Source organism: Myodes glareolus, chromosome 1 (assembly GCF_982192425.1).
Source record: "Myodes glareolus chromosome 1, mMyoGla1.1, whole genome shotgun sequence".
NCBI classification, from domain to species: domain Eukaryota; kingdom Metazoa; phylum Chordata; class Mammalia; order Rodentia; family Cricetidae; genus Myodes; species Myodes glareolus.
The window spans coordinates 64,124,298-64,143,137 of NC_142026.1; the positions used below are offsets into that span (position 1 = coordinate 64,124,298).

The following is an 18,840-nucleotide window of genomic DNA, read 5'->3' on the forward strand; positions in this document are numbered from 1 at the left end:
TGTCCTGGGCTGGTCCTGGAAGGGCGGGTGAGATACGGTATCAGTATTCCGCCTTCAGGGCCTTGAGGTGCTTCTGACATTGTTTCTTCTGTCCGCTGGCCTGTGAGAACTTGGCTTTCAGGCCCAGGTCAATTCCACAGGGTCTTGGGATCTTAGGGTGACAGAGAGGCCACAGCGCCAGCACCAGGGCATGGGAAAGCAACCCTTAGGGCCCAACCCAGCCTCCTCCTGCAGCCAAGCTTGTCAGCCTCTCTGGTGGCTTTTCCTCAGACCCCCAATCAAAGAACACAGAAATGTAAGACCTGATAGTCTGATAGGCTCTGTGCAAGCCAGTCTGGGTCTGGTTCATCCTTCCTCAGCACCTACGATGTGCTGGGCTGGACACTAAGGGCTTTAAAGACAAACTCGCCTGAAGACCAGATGTGTTTCAGGGCCCTGGGGGAGGGTCCAGAGATGGCTTAGTGGATAAAGATGCTTGCTGTACCCACCCATCAGCCATTCAATCCCCAGAGACCCACGTGGCGGAAGGAGAGAGAACTGACCCTGTAGTTAACCTTTGACCTCCAGGTCACGTGCACCTCCCATCCCACTCCCTAGTCACGTGCATACAATAATTAGAAAAAAACCAATACCAAAACCCTGGGGCTAGCCCAGTATGGTGCAGTGAGAGACAGAGGCAGGAGGAGTTCAAGGCTTAGGGCTATAGACTGGAGTGGACACAGTTTGTAAGAGAGCCTTTTGTTTGTCACTTGCAAGGTCCTGTGTTCAGGTTCAACCACAAGGGCAAAAAGGAATCAACAGAGTTTAAGGCCAGCCTCAACTCTATGAGACCCTGTCTCAAAATAATTAACAACAACAAAAACTCTGGGAGAAGTTGGGTGTGGTGGATCTCACCTGTAATTCCAGCTCTCGGACACTTGGGAGGATAGCCTGGGCTATGTAGTGAGGTCAAAGCCACCTTGAACCACATAGACCCTGTCTCAAAAACATTGCAGACATTTAAGTAATTTTCAAAGGCCTGAAGTCCACTGTGGAATGGCTTTGGATACTTGTTATGTCTGTGACTGAATGCTTGCTCTGTGAGGCAGGCACTTTGCCTTCATCACCCGCTAGGTTGATAGAGAGAATTAATCTGGAGGCTGCTCGCCACCTAGTGGAGGAGACTGGAATTGACCAAAGTAGTTTCCCAGGTCCTGCTGGCAGCTGCCTCATCCAAGGCCGTCAGAACTAAGGTGAAGGCACCTCAGATGTCAGGAAAGAAAATGTGACCAGGCTGCGGGCACGGCTCAGTCTGAAGAGCGCTAACCTAGCGTGCACGGAACCGCAGGCTGTATTAACAAGTTCACATACACTGTGTGTGGTGATTCCTGTAATCCCAGCTTTGGGGAGTCAGAGGCAGGAGCATGGCCGGTTAGGTCAGCCAGGCTCATAGTGAACCTCTGTCTTCATCTGCTGGCCTCCTCTTCCCTCTCAGGCTGAGAACCTGTTGCTGGATGCCGAGGCCAACATCAAAATCGCCGACTTTGGCTTCAGCAATGAGTTCACGCTGGGGTCGAAGCTAGACACATTCTGTGGGAGCCCACCGTACGCTGCCCCAGAGCTGTTCCAGGGCAAGAAGTACGATGGGCCAGAGGTGGACATCTGGAGCCTGGGCGTCATCCTCTACACGCTGGTCAGCGGCTCCCTGCCCTTCGACGGGCACAACCTTAAGGTGCCAGGGACAGGGCGGGCAGGAGCAGGGATGACTTGGGTGCCTAGAGGGCAGCCCATGCGACCAGTGATGTTGGGGCCCAAGCTGTGAGCTGCTCAGCTGGTGGATTTGGGTTCTAGTCTTGGCCAGCTCTGGGGAAAAAAAATCATTAGAAACTTCTGGGTTTCAGATCTCCTGTGTGTGACAGGCAGAAACATGGCAAGAGGGGTGAGCCTCAAAAGCAGTGACAGAGGCCAGGGTGGGGTTTTATTTCTGTGCAATGCCTAGAACAGGGAAGTCCATATAAGGTGGGAGCAGAGTGGTGGTTGCCTAAGGTCAGGATGGAGGGGGGAGCAGCGAAAGGGCTCGGAGATTTGCTGTGTGTAGGGTGGAACTGAGGGTCAAGTACTCTACCACTGAGCCACACCCTAGCCCCTCACTGGGGGATTCGAGGCAGGGGCTCTACCCCTGAGCCACACCCCAGCTTTCATAGGACTTCTTTTAAAATGATAAAAAAAAAAATACTCTGAAATTATTAGTGGTGATGATTTTGCGCTCAGCAGACACACTACAACTCCTTAGAGTTCTGCTTTTACAAATGGTTTTTGCTGTAACATTGTATAGAATGGAATATGCCTGTCATTCTAGCCCTGAAGAGGCTGAGGCAGGGGCTGGCCTGCATCTTAGTGGCACACTGTCTCAGCAGAAGTCAAAGGGAGCCGAGGCTGTAGCTGGTTCAGGAAGCCCCGCGTTGCTCCCTCAGCACCACAAAAAACAAAAGGTGGACAAAAAGATTCTGTCTTAGTTTACTGGACATTTCTACAGTAGATCTCGGCAGAAACAAAAGGAATGAGCAAAATAGAAAATCTTTATCAATTGCTGCCCGGTGCTAGGGAGGAACCCAGAACCCAGATAACCGGAAGTTACTGGAACTGTGGTGGGGGGGGGAGTCATCAGATTGATTTGAAGGTTTTTTTCTTTTCGCCCCCTTTGAAGTTTTGCTTTGAAACATTGCCAAGACACAGAAAAGCCGCAGTGAGAGAACAGAGACGACCAGTACTTTTCAGGAGGCCCATGCTGGCTGACATCCAGCCCGAGAGCTGCCGCTGTCACTGCATACGCACGTAACCATGTCATTATTGATGGCCTGCTGGACAGTTCATTGTAGACACTGTGTCCCTCTGTCCTTAAAGGCTGAGGCGCTTATCTCCTGAAACTATGGACATTTTCCTGTGGCTGGTCACACACAGGAAATGCAACATTGAAACAGTGCTGACCCTCATCCTACAAGCCACAGTTAGACATCATTTGTCTGAGGAATACTGAGCCACGCCTTAGCCCCTCACTGGGGGATTCTAGACAGGGGCTCTACCACTGAGCCACACCCAGGCCCCTCACTGGGGCACTCAGTGATCTGACCTGTGACTGGCTTCAAGTCAGTGATTTTCAGAGTGTCCCTCAGTCTGGGTGGTCTTGTGTCCCCTGGTGAGTAGTTCCTGGAGGAATTCCTTAGCAGCTCCCTGTGCCAGGGAGGATCGGCCACTGCAGGAGCGCATGTAGTGGGCAGGAAATGTCCCTCGGTCAGCCCCTCCTTTCGTCCGAGACTCTGTAACAGCAGCCCTCACTCTTGCTGAGGCAGACCTGCGATGGGCTTGAGGGCTCCCGGAGCACAGAATGGCTCTTGGAGTGGAATAGTCTTTGGGAAGTTCAAATATGAAGCCAAGACCTTTTCAAAGGCTCAGGCTAACAGCTCAGCTGCCCAGGCCCTTTTCTTGCCCTGTTGTAAAGTGTGTCTGTTCACATTTGTGTGTGTGCCCACAGAGGCCAGAGGGGGGTGTTAGATCCCCTGGAACTAGAGTCACCAAAGGAAGGTGTGAACTGCCCCATGTGGGTTCTAGGAACCAAACTGAGGTCCTCTGCAGAAGCAGTGATCGCCACCAGCCAGCGACCCCATCTCCACACTGCTCCCTGAGGCTGCATCTCGTAGTCACACATGGAGTGCTCTGGTGTGGCTTGCTCTGGCAACCCGGTCTCTGTCTTCAAGGCTAGACGGACAGGCGTCCACCATGTGCAGCTGGCATTTTGGTGGGATTTAGGGATTGGAATCCCTTTCCGCACAGATGCTGACAAGCTCTTGGCCACTGAACCATCTTCATGGTTCTGTCATGCTCTTTATGAATCCCTCAGGCAGGTCCCTGTCTGGGGGAATAGTAACAGTGTTCCCTTGAGGCTTGGAGAGGCGGCCAGAGGCTGAGAGCGCTCGTTGCTCTCCTAGAGAACCAAGGAAGATCTAACATCCTCTTCTGGTTGCTGTGGGCACTGCATACACATGTGCAGGTAAACACAGATGGATCTCTGTGAGATCGAGGCCAGCCTGGTCTACAAAGCAATTTCCAGGACTGGTTCCATAATTATTGAGAAACCCTGTCTCAAAAAAACCAAGAAGAAAAACAAAAACAAACCAAAAACCAAATAAAAGAGTATCCCTTTGAATGCGGTGGATTGGGATGTTTGGGGGACTGGGGCAGGAGGGTTGTGAGTTCATGGCTAGCCTCATCTATAGAATAAGATTATTTTTTCCCAAACCCCAAAATAAATGAGCATTAAGAGTATGGCTGTGTGGGAGACAGTGGCGGGCCCCTTCCCATTGTAAGCCTGGTCTTCACATGCTGTCCCTCTATGACTGAGCCTCTACCTTTTTTGACAGAGTGCTTGCCTAACTCACAGGAAGCCCTAAGTTCAGTTACCACCACTGCATCAATGGAATGTGGTGCTTTATGCCTGTAACCCCAGCACGCCAGAGACAGGATCATCCTAGCCTATACAATAGGTTTGAGGCCAGCCTGGGCTGCATGAGATTTAGTCTCCAAAATCTAAATGGGAAAAAACAAAATTAGACTTAGGCCTGGGTATAGTGAAACATTCAATTCCAGCACTTGGGAGACAGCCAGAGCTATATAGCAAGACCCTGTCTTGTGTTTTTTGAGACAGGGTGTTTATCTCCGTAACAGCCCTGGCTGTCCTGGAACTCATTCTGTAGACCAAGCCAACCTTGAACTCACAGAGATCCTCCTGTCTCTGTTTCCTCCAGTGCTGAGATTAAAGGCGTGCGCCACCACTGCCCTGCTTCAAAAAAAAATTTTTTTTTAAAGATTTATTTATTTATTATGTACACATTGTTCAGCCTCCACGTATGCCTCAGGCCAGAAGAGGGCACCAGATCTCATTACAGATGGGTGTGAGCCACCATGTGGTTGCTGGGAATTGAACTCAGGACCTCTAGAAGAGCAGTCAGTGCTCTTAACCTCTGAGCCATCTCTCCAGCCCCCCCCAAAAAAAATTTTTAATAAAAAATTCAACCCATAAACTGTTCAGGGCCTGAGAATGCGGCTCAGCTGTCTGCCTGTAAAGGTTGATAGCACCATATGAGCTGGTCACGGCGGCTCACACCTGTGGCCCTGCATTCTTGAGGTGAGGGGAAGCTCAGAAGTGCAAGGTCGTCCTTGATTAAACAGCAAGTTCGAGGTCTTGCTCTGTGAGACCCCATCTTAAAGTTGGGGAGGACTTTTAAATTCCTGCCTTTCAGGTGCTCCTATCCAACAGATGAGAGAGTGTAGCCAGGAGAGTGGAGCTAAGCGTCCCTTACTGTTTGGGCTGGAACTTCTTCCAGAGGTCTGGGTGTGAGGGTGAGGAGCAGGTGGTTTGCAGAGGTAGGGTGAGGTGGAGTGGGGGGATGAGGGGTGAGCCTTGTCTGCAGAGGTGAAGTGGGGAGTTGTGAGCCTTGTCTGCAGAGGTGGGGTGAGATGGAGTGGGGGTATGAGGGGTGAGCCCTGTCTGCAAGGGTGAGGTAGGGGTGTGTGAGCCTTGTCTGCAGAGGTGGGATGAGGTGGAGTGGGGGGTGAGTGAGGGGTGAGCCCTGTCTGCAGAGGTGTGGTGGGGAGGTGTGAGCCTTGTCTGCAGAGGTGTGATGAGGGGTGAGCCCTGTCTGCAGAGGTGTGGTGGGGAGGTGTGAGCCTTGTCTGCAGAGGTGTGATGAGGGGTGAGCCCTGTCTGCAGAGGTGTGGTGGGGAGGTGTGAGCCTTGTCTGCAGAGGTGTGATGAGGGGTGAGCCTTGTCTGCAGAGGTGTGATGAGAGGTGAGCCTTGTCTGCAGAGGTGAGATGAGGTGATGTGGGGGGGTCTGAGGGGTGAGCCCTGTCTGCAGAGGTGAGGGGGGAGGGGTTGAACCCTGACTGGTGAGGTGAGGTGAGGTGGGGCAGGTGTGGGGCCTGTCTGCAGAGGCTAGCGTGCCTTGTCCTATTCTGTCCTCCCAGGAGCTGCGGGAGCGTGTCCTCAGAGGAAAGTACCGAGTCCCCTTTTACATGTCTACAGACTGCGAAAGCATTCTGCGGAGATTTCTGGTGCTGAACCCCGCAAAACGCTGTACTCTAGAGGTGAGCCCCAGCCCCACACCCTCTGGGCCCTTCCTGTCTCCTGATCCCTATAGCTCCATCCATCCTGCCTGGGGCTGGGCCCCAGCTCTGAGGGGAGAGAGACAGCAGAGAGGAGGCCCCTGGGCGGGTCCCCACCATGTCAGTAATTAAGCTAATGAACTCCTAGGATGATTACAGGGTGCTGGGGACCCAGATGATGTGGAGGAGGGTGGTAGGGAAGACTTGGGGATGGGGGTGGAATAGCTGGCTAAGCCTCAACAAGCCCTAGTTTGGGGGTGGTAGACTCTGTGGGGAGTCCCACTTGGAAGATGGGAAGCCCTTATGTCACATTCTGGTCCCTCCTGACACCGATCTCCCTTGCCCTCAGCAAATCATGAAAGACAAATGGATCAACATTGGCTATGAGGGTGAGGAGCTGAAGCCATACACGGAGCCCGAGGAGGACTTTGGAGACACCAAAAGAATTGGTGAGAGTCAAGGAAACAGGTTCCGCCGGCTCTGGTGCAGTGCCGCAGAGCCAAGGCTGCCATTGCTGCCTCTCTTGCGGGCAGCGTCTTGCCACAGCTCGTCACTGAGCGAGGGACAGCAGTTGAGGAATTCCTGCACCACGTTCGAGCTGTGTAACTCCAAGTGTTTGCCCTCGCTGTGCGTCTCGTCCTTCTCTAGGAAATGGCAGCTCAGCGCCGGACATATTAGAGGAGGGAGTCGATCTACATACATGCTCATGTCAGTGCCTGGCACGTAATGCTGATGCCTGGCATGGTGAGGCTTTGACTATGAAGGTCAGAAAACAAATTGCTGGGGCTGGAGAGATGGCTCAGCAGTTAAGAGCCCTATCTGCTCTTCCAGAGGACCCAGGTTTAATTCCCAGCACCCACGTGGTGGCTCACAGCCATCTGTAACTCCAGTCCCAGTGGATCCAATGCTCTCTTCTAGCCTCCTAGGGCACCAAGCATGAAGGTGTGCACAGATGTACATACGGGCACAGCATCCATACACGTAAAATAAGCCACTGATAACCCAGCATGGTGGTGTGTGGCTGCAATCCAAATACTTGGATCATCCTTAACTATGTAACAACCTGAAGGCCAGCCTGCTGCATGACCTGAGATCCTGGATATTTAGATAGAGAGGGAAGGAGGGAGAGAGAGACAGAGAGAGAGAGAGAGAGAGAGAGAGATTAAGAACCTTCTGTTCCATTGCTGAAGAAATGGACCACCAGGGGCTTGGGAGATGTGCTCACAGGTTAAGAGCACTGACTGATCTTCCAAAGGACCTGGGTTCAATTCCCAGCACCCACATGGCAGCTCACAACTGTCTGTAACCCCAAGATCTGACACCCTCACACAGAGATACATTCAGGCAGAGCACCAATGCACATAAAATAAGAATAAATAAATTAAAAAAAAAAGAAATGGACCACCATAGGAGCATGACCACATAGTCAGCTTTTATGATTGCAACCCATAGAAAATACCACTGTAATACTAATACTTTAAGGTTGGGGTGTGGCTCAGTGGAAGAGTCCCTGCCTAGAATCCCCCAGTGAGGGGCTGGGGGCGTGGCTCAGTGGAAGAGCCTCTGCCTAGAATCCCCCAGTGAGGGGCTGGGGGCGTGGCTCAGTGGAAGAGCACCTATCATATGACTGTTCTGAAGCTATCAGTGTGGTCTAGTGGTTTTGATTTGTCAAAACTTGGTGGTGTGCATGTGTTGACCTAACCGTTGTGTCTTTGTGGTTTGAACAATGATTGGTCCGACCTGGGTCACACCTACTCTGGGTCGGAATGGGCGGGGGTTAGCAAATTTGACCCATTAAGGAAGTAATATTCTTCCCAAAAAAATTCTTATGCCCCTGGAAGAGGGGAGAGGAGCAGACACTGTTGAGACACAGGGGTGGAAGGGACGGCCTGGGGAAGGAGACTGACTCTTCTCTCCCTCCATCTCCCAGAGGTGATGGTGGGTATGGGCTACACACGGGAAGAAATCAAAGAGGCCTTGACCAGCCAGAAGTACAACGAGGTGACCGCCACCTACCTCCTGCTGGGCAGGAAGACTGAGGTCAGAGGTGTGGGGCCTCAGGCCTGGAGTGGAGGGACTCAGGGGCCGGCAGCTCGGACAGAGGGCTGAAGAGTCGTGTTTTCTCTTGTAGGAGGGTGGGGACCGGGGTGCCCCAGGGCTGGCCCTGGCACGGGTGCGGGCGCCCAACGACACCACCAACGGAACAAGTTCCAGCAAAGGCAACAGCCACAACAAAGGGCAGCGAGCTTCGTCCTCCACCTACCACCGCCAACGCCGGCACAGCGACTTCTGTGAGTGCCCCCGCTCTGGAAGTCCAGCCCAGCCTGGACTGTCAGTCACAAGCAGCTACAGGTGCCGGGAGTATAGATTTTGTGAGGAGTTGTGAATCTTACTAGATAATCCCGGCCAGCCTCAAATTCACCATCCTCCTGCCTCAGCCTTCCAGGTGGTGGGATGACAAGCGGGCTACGTCACCCGGCTCGAGAGGGGAAGAATGCTAGGTGCCATGTGAGCCCATTGAGCCAACTCTTTAGTACCAGGACAGCTTGGGCCACCTGAGATCCTGCCTCACAAACAACACGGGTCCAGAGGTGGGCTCAGAAAATGCTGGCATCTTAGAGAAACATGCGGACCCAAGCAGCTGATAATATTTCTTGCCTCCTTGTTTTCCTGAGTTTGTCTTCATCTCACCTTATATTTTCCTCGTCTTCTCACAGAGTTCAGTCCAAATGGGAGCCTAGCCCATTAGTCAGAGAAAGAGCTTTGATAAGAGTGTAGTTAGAGGGCAGAGAAGTGGCGCAGAGATTAAGAGCACTGGCTGCTCTTTCAGAGGTCCTGAGTTCAATTCCCAGCACCCACAGGGTGGCTCACATAATGAGATCTGGCGCCCTCTTCTGGCTTGGATGCATACATGCAGGAGGCAGAACACTATGCATAATAAATAAGTCTTTTTTTTAAGTCTAGTTAGGATGGGCGCTCAGTAGCTGGAGCACAGAACATTTTTACAAAGCACTGCCGAGAGCCTGTCTTCTCTCCACACTGATGTAGGGCGTGGCTGTCCATGGAAATCTGAAACTTAGTTTCTTTGCTGTGAGAAAAGTAGCCTGGGGGAAGCAATCTAAGGTAGAAACAAAGGGTGTATTTAGCTCAGGGTTACAATCTGTCATGGTGGGGATGTCACAGCTGCAGGAGCTGGTCACCTTGCTGTTCAGTCAGGAGCCCAGAGCAGTGACTGCGGGTGTGGGTATTAGGGCTCAGCACACTTCCTCCACTCTTACACAGTTCAGTCCCCAGGGTAGGGCCTGGTGCTGCCAGGTGGGCGGGTTTCCCATCCTAATTAACGTAATGACCTCACAGACACACTCACACACTCACATATATACACACACATTGACACTTCCACAGGCAAACTAACCTAGACTGTCCCTGGCCAGACTCCCCACGTGGTTCTACACTGTCGACACCACCACTGTTACCAACCATTTTTGAAATAAGGTCTCACTATGTAGCATGGCTAGCCTGGAGCTCTCTGTGTAAAACAGACTGATCAGAGTGACCTGAAACTCACAGAGATCCGCCTGAGACAGACAATTAGCAACTGTAGCCAGCCGGGCAATGGTGGTGCACACCTTTAATCCCCACTTAAGGCAGAAGCAAGAGTATCTCTGAGTTGCAGGACAGCCAGGGATACACAGAGAAACCTTGTCTTGAAAAAAAACCTGCCTCCCCAAAAGGAAAACAAAAGAAAGTGCAGCTATTATGAAGTGTCCCCTCTTGTGTCTCTGGTGACCTCAGCTCTAACTGATCCCATCCCTGCACCAGGTGGCCCGTCCCCTGCCCCGCTGCACCCGAAGCGCAGCCCAACCAGCACCGGGGAGACGGAGCTCAAAGAAGAACGGCTGCCGGGTCGGAAAGCGAGCTGCAGTGCAGCCGGGAGCGGGAGTCGAGGGCTGCCCCCCTCCAGCCCCATGGTCAGCAGTGCCCACAACCCCAACAAGGCAGAGATCCCTGAGCGACGCAAGGACAGCACCAGTACCCCTGTGAGTGACGGGCAGGCGGGGAGGGATGAAAGTCCCCCCGACCCCACTGCTGAGAGCGAGCCCTCATCCCCAGACCCCTCCTACTCTGTGATCTTCGCTTATTTAACAAGCATTTAACGTGTGTGTGTGCACCACACACAAATGACAATACCTACATACAGCGCTCACTTGCCCTTCCTTCCCTCCTGCACACACACACACACACACACACACACACGCCCCTCACCACAGAAGTCTTCCCTCAAGCCGGGCACAGGGCATTCCTATAATACCAGCACTCAGGAGTCTGAAGCAGAAGGATTGTGGGTTCCATGCCAGCCTGGACTAGAGAAATCTGTCTCAGAAAAGAAAAAATATATAAATATGAAAAGAATAAGGAGCTAGGCAGTGATGGTGCACACCTTTAATCCCAGCACTTGGGAGGCAGAGACAGGTGAATCTCTGATTTCAAGGCCAGTGTGGTCTAGACAGGCTCCAAAGCTACAATCTCAGGGTTGAGGGCATAGCTCAGGGCAGGGCAGGGCAGATCCCTGCAGTACCAAAATAGGCCACAAGAGGGCGCCGGACACCCCCCCCCCCCCCCCCCCACACACACACACACAAACTAGAGTTAACTCGCAGTTGAGAGCCACTGGGAGTGGATGTTGGAATCAAACTCGGGTCTGTCCTCTGGAGGAGCAGCAAATGCCTTTACCACTGAGGTACCTCTCCAGCTCCTGCAGTTCCAACTTTAGACAAGTCTTAGCTAAGGGTGCTAGATGGCAAGGCTGGTCTGTAACCGTCTGGAGTGTGCAGGGGGCCTGCTGCTCTCTGGGGTGGGGGTGGGGGATTGTGCACCCGAGCTGGCACTGACAGCTGCCGATGGAACTCTACCTGAAAGGATCTCTGGGGCTGTGTGGGGAAGTAGGGGACGTTTAGAGCAGGTGACAAGCCCACAGGAGTCTTGGGGAAGGGTGGAAGGAGAGTGGAAGTATAGCTCAGCCAGTAGCTGCCTACCCAGCAGGCAGCTGCACAGACCGCTCACCCCGCACCTGGGAGGGAGGCAGGGGGATCAGAAGTTCATTCTCAGCTATAGAGTTTAAGCCCAACCTGGGATACATGAAGCCATCCCACACAAAGGAGACCTAAGAGATGGTTCAGTGGTTATGAGCACTGGCTGCTCTTGCGGAGGACCAGGGTTGGGTTCCCAGCACCCACTTGGTGGTTCACAATCATCTGTAACTCCAGTTCCAGGGAATCTGATACCCCCTTCTGGCCTCTTGAGGTCACTACATGCAGGTGGTGTATAGACATACATGCTGGCAAAACAGTAGTACACATAAAATAAAAATAAATTATTAGGGGGGCTGGAGAGGACTCAGCGGTTAAGAGCATTGCCTGCTCTTCCAAAGGTCCTGAGTTCAATTCCCAGCAACCACATGGTGGCTCACAACCATCTGTAATGAGGTCTGGTGCCCTCTTCTGGTCTTCAGGCATACACACAGAAAGAATATTGTATACATAATAAATAAAATAAATAAATATTTTAAAAATAAATGAATAAGTAAATAAATTATTAGGGCCAGGCAGTGGTGGCACACACCTTTAATCCCAGCACTCAGGAGGCAAAGGCAGGTGGATCTCTGAGTTCGAGGCCAGCCTGGTCTACAAAGTGAGTCTAGAACAGCCAGGGCTACCCAGAGAAACCCTGTCTCAAAAAAAAAAGTGGGCTGGAAAGATGCCTCGGTGGTTAAGAGCACTGACTGATCTTTCAGAGAACCTGGGTACAATCCCAGCATTTACATGGTGACTAACAGCTGTTTGTAGCTCGGGTCCCAGGAGATCCAATGCCTTCTTTTGGCCTCTTTGAAAACTAGGCCCACACCTGGCACATAAGCATCCATGCAGGCAAAACACCCATATATATAAAATAATAAAAATAAATCTTTGCAAGGAAAAGAAGTGTATCATGACAGAATGCAGCAAGGTGGGGGAGGCTGGGGGGGGGCGTCTTCTCACCCTCTGTCCCCTCTTGGTGTGCTTCCTACAGAACAACCTCCCCCCCAGCATGATGACCCGCAGAAACACCTATGTGTGCACAGAGCGACCAGGGGCTGAGCGCCCATCCTTGTTGCCAAACGGCAAAGAAAACAGGTATGCGAGACAGGGCCTCTGGGCGCGAAAGGGAACATAGGGGGTGGGTGAGCAGCCTCCACCCTGCACACACATACTGGTGATCAAAGAGGACACGTGGCAGGGTGGGTATGTCCAGCAGCATCCCCCTGCCCTCTGTGGACAGATACCGGTGCTGTGAAGGTAGGCCACCCTGTCCTCAGCCATGAGCCTGGGAACCAGGCCATGACACCCCACACCTGAAAGGATGAGAAGGGAGGACCAGAGTTCAGGGTCAACTTTGGTAGCTAGTTCATTGTTAGCCTGAACTGCGGGAAATCCTGTTTTTTGTTTGTTTGTTTGAGTTTTTAAATGAGTTCTGGGGGAGTGGTTAAGTTGGTTAGAGCTTGTCTGACGTGCCCAAAGCCTCGGATCTGACACCTGTGCTACACCAGGGGAGGTACCACGTGCTTAGAACCCCAGCTCTGGGTAGGTGAAGGCAGGGGGATCAGCAGTTTAAGGCCAACCTGGCCTGTGTCTCAACATAAAGAGGGCTGGAGAGATGGTCGGTGCATTGGCTGCTCTCGCAGAGACCCAGGTTTAATTCTTAGCGCTCACAGGTGACTCACCGTGTATGTTCCAGGACATACGATGTCCTCTTCTGGCCCATGTGCACAGGCATACATGCAGGCAAAATACCCATGCATGTTTTTAAAAAAATGTTTTGAAGGAAAGGGAAAAGAGAGGAAACATGAATTGGCTCCACTCAGACCAGACATTTAGCTCCCAGTTACCAAGCTTTGGGCACCGTCTTCACTGGTACCTAGTGCATTCTGGGATGTAGCTGTGGGTGCGTATGTGTTATGATTTGTGGGTGACAGTGTGAACCCGGGGCTGCTCAGCATTGGGTTAACAGGGACATTGCAAGTTTCCCTTCTCTAAATGGGACTGGTACTAACTGCTCGCAGGTCCCACAACCCTTTACCTAGGGTTTGGATGACATTTAATGACAAGGAGATTATTTGGTAGTTACTAAATTAAAAAAAACAAAATTCCAACCAAGGGGGTTCGTCAAGCAGTGGCTCTCTGGGTGGCCTGACCATGTCTAGAAACTGGCTAATTACCACCAACTGCATTCTGGGTAGGTCCTAATCCCTCCATTTTGCAGCAGAGAAGAAAAGAAGCAGGGAAAAGTTAAGTTCCTTTTCTAAAGTTGCTCAGCCAGTGATTCAAGGAACAAGGATTCCTGAATCCTTACTTGTAATCAGCCTGAGATGTGACCTTCAGGTTAGGACAGGGAACAGGACTAAGCTGCAGAAAAAGTTATGACTTCAAAATGATTTCTGAAACAAAAATCCAAGAACAGGCTCTCCTTAACCTGTCCGTGTCCCTGTGGGCCCCCGCTCAGGGTTGAGGTCTGTGCCAACTGCCAGTCTCCCAGCAGTGTCTTTCAGGGCATGGCCCTGAAATGGTATGAAGAACAGCGGCTAGCAACCTCCTTGGTGAAGGCCAGTCACGTGACTCCCCCTCGTAGCCCTGAGTGCTGGAAACTAGTCTCCAGGAGACTTCATGTGTATGACTCCTGCTAGCCCTAAGGGTTTGGATGCTAAGAGAGAAGGGGGCAGGTGGATTCTAGAGAAGCCTCTGAGCTCTAGGCTGAGCTTGGGGGTCGCTGGGAGCGTGTGCATTGGAGGTCTGGTGTTACAGTTATGGAAGCAAAGCAGGGCCGGGTCTGGTTAGAACTAGGATGGGAGAATCTGGAGGGTGAATTTAGACCCCGCCCTGACGTGTCATTCTCTGCCCACAGCTCCGGTACCTCACGGGTGCCTCCTGCCTCCCCCTCCAGTCACAGCCTGGCTCCCCCATCGGGAGAGCGGAGCCGCCTGGCCCGGGGCTCCACCATCCGTAGCACCTTCCACGGGGGCCAGGTCCGAGATCGGAGGGCAGGGGGCGGGAGTGGCGGGGGTGTGCAGAATGGACCCCCAGCCTCACCCACGCTGGCCCACGAGGCCTCACCCCTGCCCTCCGGGCGGCCTCGCCCCACCACCAACCTCTTCACCAAGCTGACCTCCAAACTGACCCGAAGGTGAGCTGCACCCGATGCGGGGTGTTGGCGTGGGCAGGGTGGAGGGGGTGGGGCCTAACCTGTCTTCTCTCCTTTGCCTCCTGCATCTGACCTCTTGGTCATCTGCTCCTCCTGCCACCCCTTCCACCCCCTTACCCCGCAGGGTTACCCTCGATCCCTCTAAACGACAGAACTCTAACCGCTGTGTCTCGGGCGCCTCTCTGCCCCAGGGATCCAAAATCAGTAAGTCCCGCTCTGCTCTGGCTCCCCTTCTCTGTCTGCATGGTTGACTGAGTGTGTGTGGGACCTTGGGAGGCGCCCTGTAGGTGGGTGGAAGCCGGGTACAGGGTCTGTATGTAGGATTTGTGGAGTGGCAAAAAACACAGTGCTGCCGGCAGAGGGGCTGGGCAAGTATCAGCTCCGCTGAGCAACCTAGAGCGCTGAGCGACCTAGATCGAGCCTTTTAGCTTCTCTCCCCTCTTCTGCAACACGAAGCTAGTGAACACAGAAAGTATTTCCAAGGGTGGTTGTGCGGACTCAGAAAGGACATTTCTGTAGAAGACAGCCACTGTCCTTTGTGTTTCTGTTACCCATTGATACCTACTGTGTGCCCGCATGGCTGGAAAATGAAATATCTCCACCGTGACAGAGCAACCTTTGCAATAGAGGACAGAAGGAGCACACGTGTGCCATGAGTCACTGAGAGTTCTGGCAGGAGAAGACCCCATAGTCTCAGCTCTAGAGAGGCTGGGGCAGGAAGATCCCAGGTTCAAGGCCAACCAGGATATAGAAAGAGATTATGTCTGAAAATTTCACAAAGAATAGAGCTGATGGGGTGTTTGAGGAAGAGAAAGTAAGGAACATGTCTGTCATTTGAACATCTGTGTGTGACTGTAAGTGTCTGTGGCTGTGTGAGTGTCTGTGCCTTTTTCTGTGTAGGTGTATCTGCCTGCCCCTTTTTTCATCTTTCAAATCCTTCAGTATTTCTTCTCCAACTTGCACTAACCATTTACGTGTGGACCCCACTCTGGATGGAAGGGATCAAATCCAGACTACAGCTCTCAGCCAGCAGCCAGGGGCTGCCTGGCGTCTGGTGGCAGTGGGAAGGGGGAGGGGCTGCTCATGTCCGGGTGTGCATTCTGTCTCTTCCCTCCTCCGCTAGGGTCACAGACGAATCTGAGAGAATCGGGGGACCTGAGGTCACAAGGTGAGTGTGGTCCCCACCCTGCCTGTGTGCACACACCCTTTCTAAGGCCCCATCCCATCCTCTAAACCCCAACTTGCACTCACTTCCGCCGTATCACAGCTCCACACCTTCCCGTAGTTGTCAGGGTTCTGAGCCCGTCCCACCTGCAGCCTACTGTCCCTCCAGTGTTGGCACCTCTTATCTGTTACCCGCATCTTCAATCCGCCGGTAGGCAAATCCAGTCATGGAATAGCTAAGTGTCCGTGGAGGCCCAGCCTTTCTCATTTACCTCTACTGGGTTGTGCCGTTCTAGGACAAAAGAAGCCATAGTGTCTGTAAAAGCAAATAGATATCACTGTGTCATAATACAGTGTTATATCCATACTGGCTGTAGTCACACAGGTCTGCCAATCCCGGCACCTTGGAGGCTGAGGCCCGAGGAATGCAATTTCAAAATCTGCCATGGCTACAAAGAGCTCAAGGCCAGCTTTGGGCAAATTAGTAAGAGCCTGTCTCAAATTTGGGGGGTTGGGAACTGGGATGTAGCTCAGTGGTACAGCTCCTGACCAGAATCCCCCAGTGAGGGGCTGGGGTGTGGCTCAGTGGTGATTGCTCACCTGGCCTACCAAACTCCAGCCCTCCAATGAGGAAAAAACTAATTTGTATGTGTATATTCCAATAAAACTTTATTTACAAACACAAGCAGCGCCACAGTTTACTCCACTCTGCTTAGTTTGACACCACCAGTTAGAATCCAGCAGGGTGTCTCATTGGCTGGAGGTGCACTTATTAGCCAGAACATTGACTATCCCAAACCAGAGAGCCCCTGAGACCTATGAGCTACGGGGATGCCATGCCATGGCTCAGACTGCGGCCAGCATGGCCTACACAGTGAGATCCTGTCTCCAAAAAAAAAAAAAAAAATTGTGTGTGTATGTGTGTGTGCATACATATATATACATACACATACATAGCCAGGCATGGTGGCACATTGTGTTAATCCCAGCACTTTGGGAGGCAAAAGCAGGCAGATGGATTTCTGTGAGTTTGAGGCTAACCTGATCTCTAGAGTGAATTTTACCCTTTTGGCCCATAGTTGTGGGGGGGGGGGCTGGAACATGTAATACAATCTTCAGTAACACTTCTGTGTCCTTGTGTGGGTGTGGGTGGGGATGCATGACCCCTCCTCCACCTTGTCTGATCCCTCTTGTGCCCTCCTCAGTTGCCATCTACCTTGGGATAAAGCGGAAACCGCCCCCAGGCTGCTCCGATTCCCCTGGAGTGTGAAGCTGACCAGCTCTCGTCCTCCTGAGGCCCTAATGGCTGCCCTGCGACAAGCCACCGCAGCTGCCCGCTGCCGATGCCGTCAACCGCAGCCGTTCCTGTTGGCCTGCCTGCACGGGGGTGCGGGCGGGCCCGAGCCCCTGTCCCATTTCGAAGTAGAGGTGTGCCAGCTGCCCCGGCCCGGCCTCAGGGGCGTCCTCTTCCGTCGAGTGGCGGGCACCGCCCTGGCCTTCCGCACCCTCGTCACCCGCATCTCCAACGACCTCGAACTCTGAGCCGCCACCTCCACAGCTACCATCACAGCCTGGGTCCCTTTCTTTTTTCTGGTCCCTTTCACTTCTCCAAGAGGAAAGGGGGACAGAGGAGAGGGTGCCCCGTATCTTGACCTCAGTTTCCTTGGATTATATTGGTGGACGTGGGGACACATGACATGATACAATAAGGCTCGGCAGGGGGACTGGCACCTTCCTGGGGCCTCTAGTGCTTCACCCCCATCTTGCTCTGCTGCAGGGAGCTTGAGGAGACTTTGGGGACAGGAGTGATAAGAGAAACTGAGGAAATTATCCCATTCAGGGAGACCTGCCAGGCATAATGATGAGATAGAACCTGGGGGTGCAGGGAGTGGGGGGGGTCACAGGCAGAAACTTTTCCCTCCCTCCCTCCCTCTTATGCTCTAACCCCTTCCTGCCCCAGGCTGGCGCGGGGCACTTTGTACAAATCCCTGTATATACTCCTGTCCCTATGCAGAGGTCTCTCGGGGAGCTGCCACTGTCACCTCTGGTTTTTAAGTTATTGCCCCCCCACCCCCGTCAGCTCCTCATTTGCAGCCTGTTACCCAATAAGTAGTAGGAGAATCCCTCTCGTTCCCAAAGCCCTCCCTGGCCGACCTGGGGTTTTCCTTCCCGGCCCTTGGCCTGCAGGTGAGCCAGGGAGCTGGGGACTTGACCCCAACCTGTGGTTCTGCTTGCTGAGCCTTGGTTATCTCATCCGCAGAATGCGAACAGTGGGGTTGGAGGTTCAAGGACGACTACGGAAGAGGCACAACAGAACTCAGCCTCTCCCTTGAGGCCCCAGCGTTCTGTCAAATCCTCCTCTTGGCCACTCGCTCCCCTCTGCCGTATTACACTGGACTCAAAACCTCTTCCTATTCAGTAATACATGTATTCAATAAACACTCGATGACTGGTGCCGACTCCACACTGGGCCCAGTTCTGGACACGAGTACAGAGCTCTTCTCTGGGGGAGGGGCTAGAGGCCACCAGAACCCTGGACAGCCCAGAAGAAAAAAGTTTTGGAAAAAAATTCTGTGGGTTGTAGCTGGGGCTGAGTTGGTGCGGTGCTTGCCTAGTGGGGTCCCAGATCCTATCCCCATTCTGCAAAAGTCACTTGTGTTGACAGTGGTGGCAGAGGCCAACCTGGTCTGCAGAGCGAGTTCCAGGACAGCCAGGGGTACACAGAGAGACCCTGCCTGGATCCCAGCATGGAGGAGGTGGAGGCAGGATAAGGGTCAGCCAGAGGTACATGAAACAATCCACAAAAGGTGCCTTCACAGAACCGACTGGTGATAAGTAGTTGAGCAGCCTCTGGCTTTGCTCTGGGTCCCTGAACTAAGCCCTCGTCAGTTGTCCAATCTGTCAAAGTAATAGTGGTTGGCTTTCAACATTTCAAAGTATCGGGTTCATCTCACTATGTAGCCCAGGCTAGCCTTTCACAGATGATATTTTATGTGGGGACAGCCCTAGCCATGCCTTCATGAGACCTGAATCCCCAAAGAGGCCTGACTGGGATTCTTTTTTCAAGGGCACTAGGGAGCCATAGTATGGCAAGAGGCTGGCAAAGCAAACACATGACAGACAAAATTCTCTGAGTCTTTGTCTTCAATAATGGATGAGTGCTGGGCAGTGGTGGCACATGCCTTTAATCCTCAGCTTAGCAGAGGTCCAGGGCTGTCTGTCCTCAAGACATCACAGAATGTCAGAGAGAGGTGAGGTAACAGACACCTATTATCATTGGTTTTTCAAGGCAGGCTTTCTG

The 18,840-nt window shown here is 52.7% G+C and overlaps 1 protein-coding gene across 2 annotated transcripts in view; it reads left to right on the top strand.

The window, feature by feature from the left end:
• Positions 1 to 18,027, top strand: part of Mark4 (microtubule affinity regulating kinase 4) — a 30,035-nt gene extending 12,008 nt beyond the window's left edge. Inside the window, exons 8-18 of one of the 2 annotated variants that reach the window (XM_087908399.1) lie at positions 1,475 to 1,711; positions 6,003 to 6,122; positions 6,490 to 6,589; positions 8,071 to 8,180; positions 8,272 to 8,431; positions 9,963 to 10,180; positions 12,210 to 12,313; positions 14,079 to 14,357; positions 14,500 to 14,579; positions 15,499 to 15,543; positions 16,745 to 16,956. In XM_087908399.1, coding sequence (XP_087764525.1) covers positions 1,475 to 1,711; positions 6,003 to 6,122; positions 6,490 to 6,589; positions 8,071 to 8,180; positions 8,272 to 8,431; positions 9,963 to 10,180; positions 12,210 to 12,313; positions 14,079 to 14,357; positions 14,500 to 14,579; positions 15,499 to 15,543; positions 16,745 to 16,809 — 1,518 coding nt within the window. In that variant the 3' untranslated portion in view covers positions 16,810 to 16,956. Of the gene's footprint in view, positions 1 to 1,474; positions 1,712 to 6,002; positions 6,123 to 6,489; positions 6,590 to 8,070; positions 8,181 to 8,271; positions 8,432 to 9,962; positions 10,181 to 12,209; positions 12,314 to 14,078; positions 14,358 to 14,499; positions 14,580 to 15,498; positions 15,544 to 16,744 lie in introns of both variants that reach the window. The other variant, XM_087908398.1, reaches the window with a different exon arrangement.
• The last annotated feature ends 813 nt before the right edge of the window (positions 18,028 to 18,840 follow it).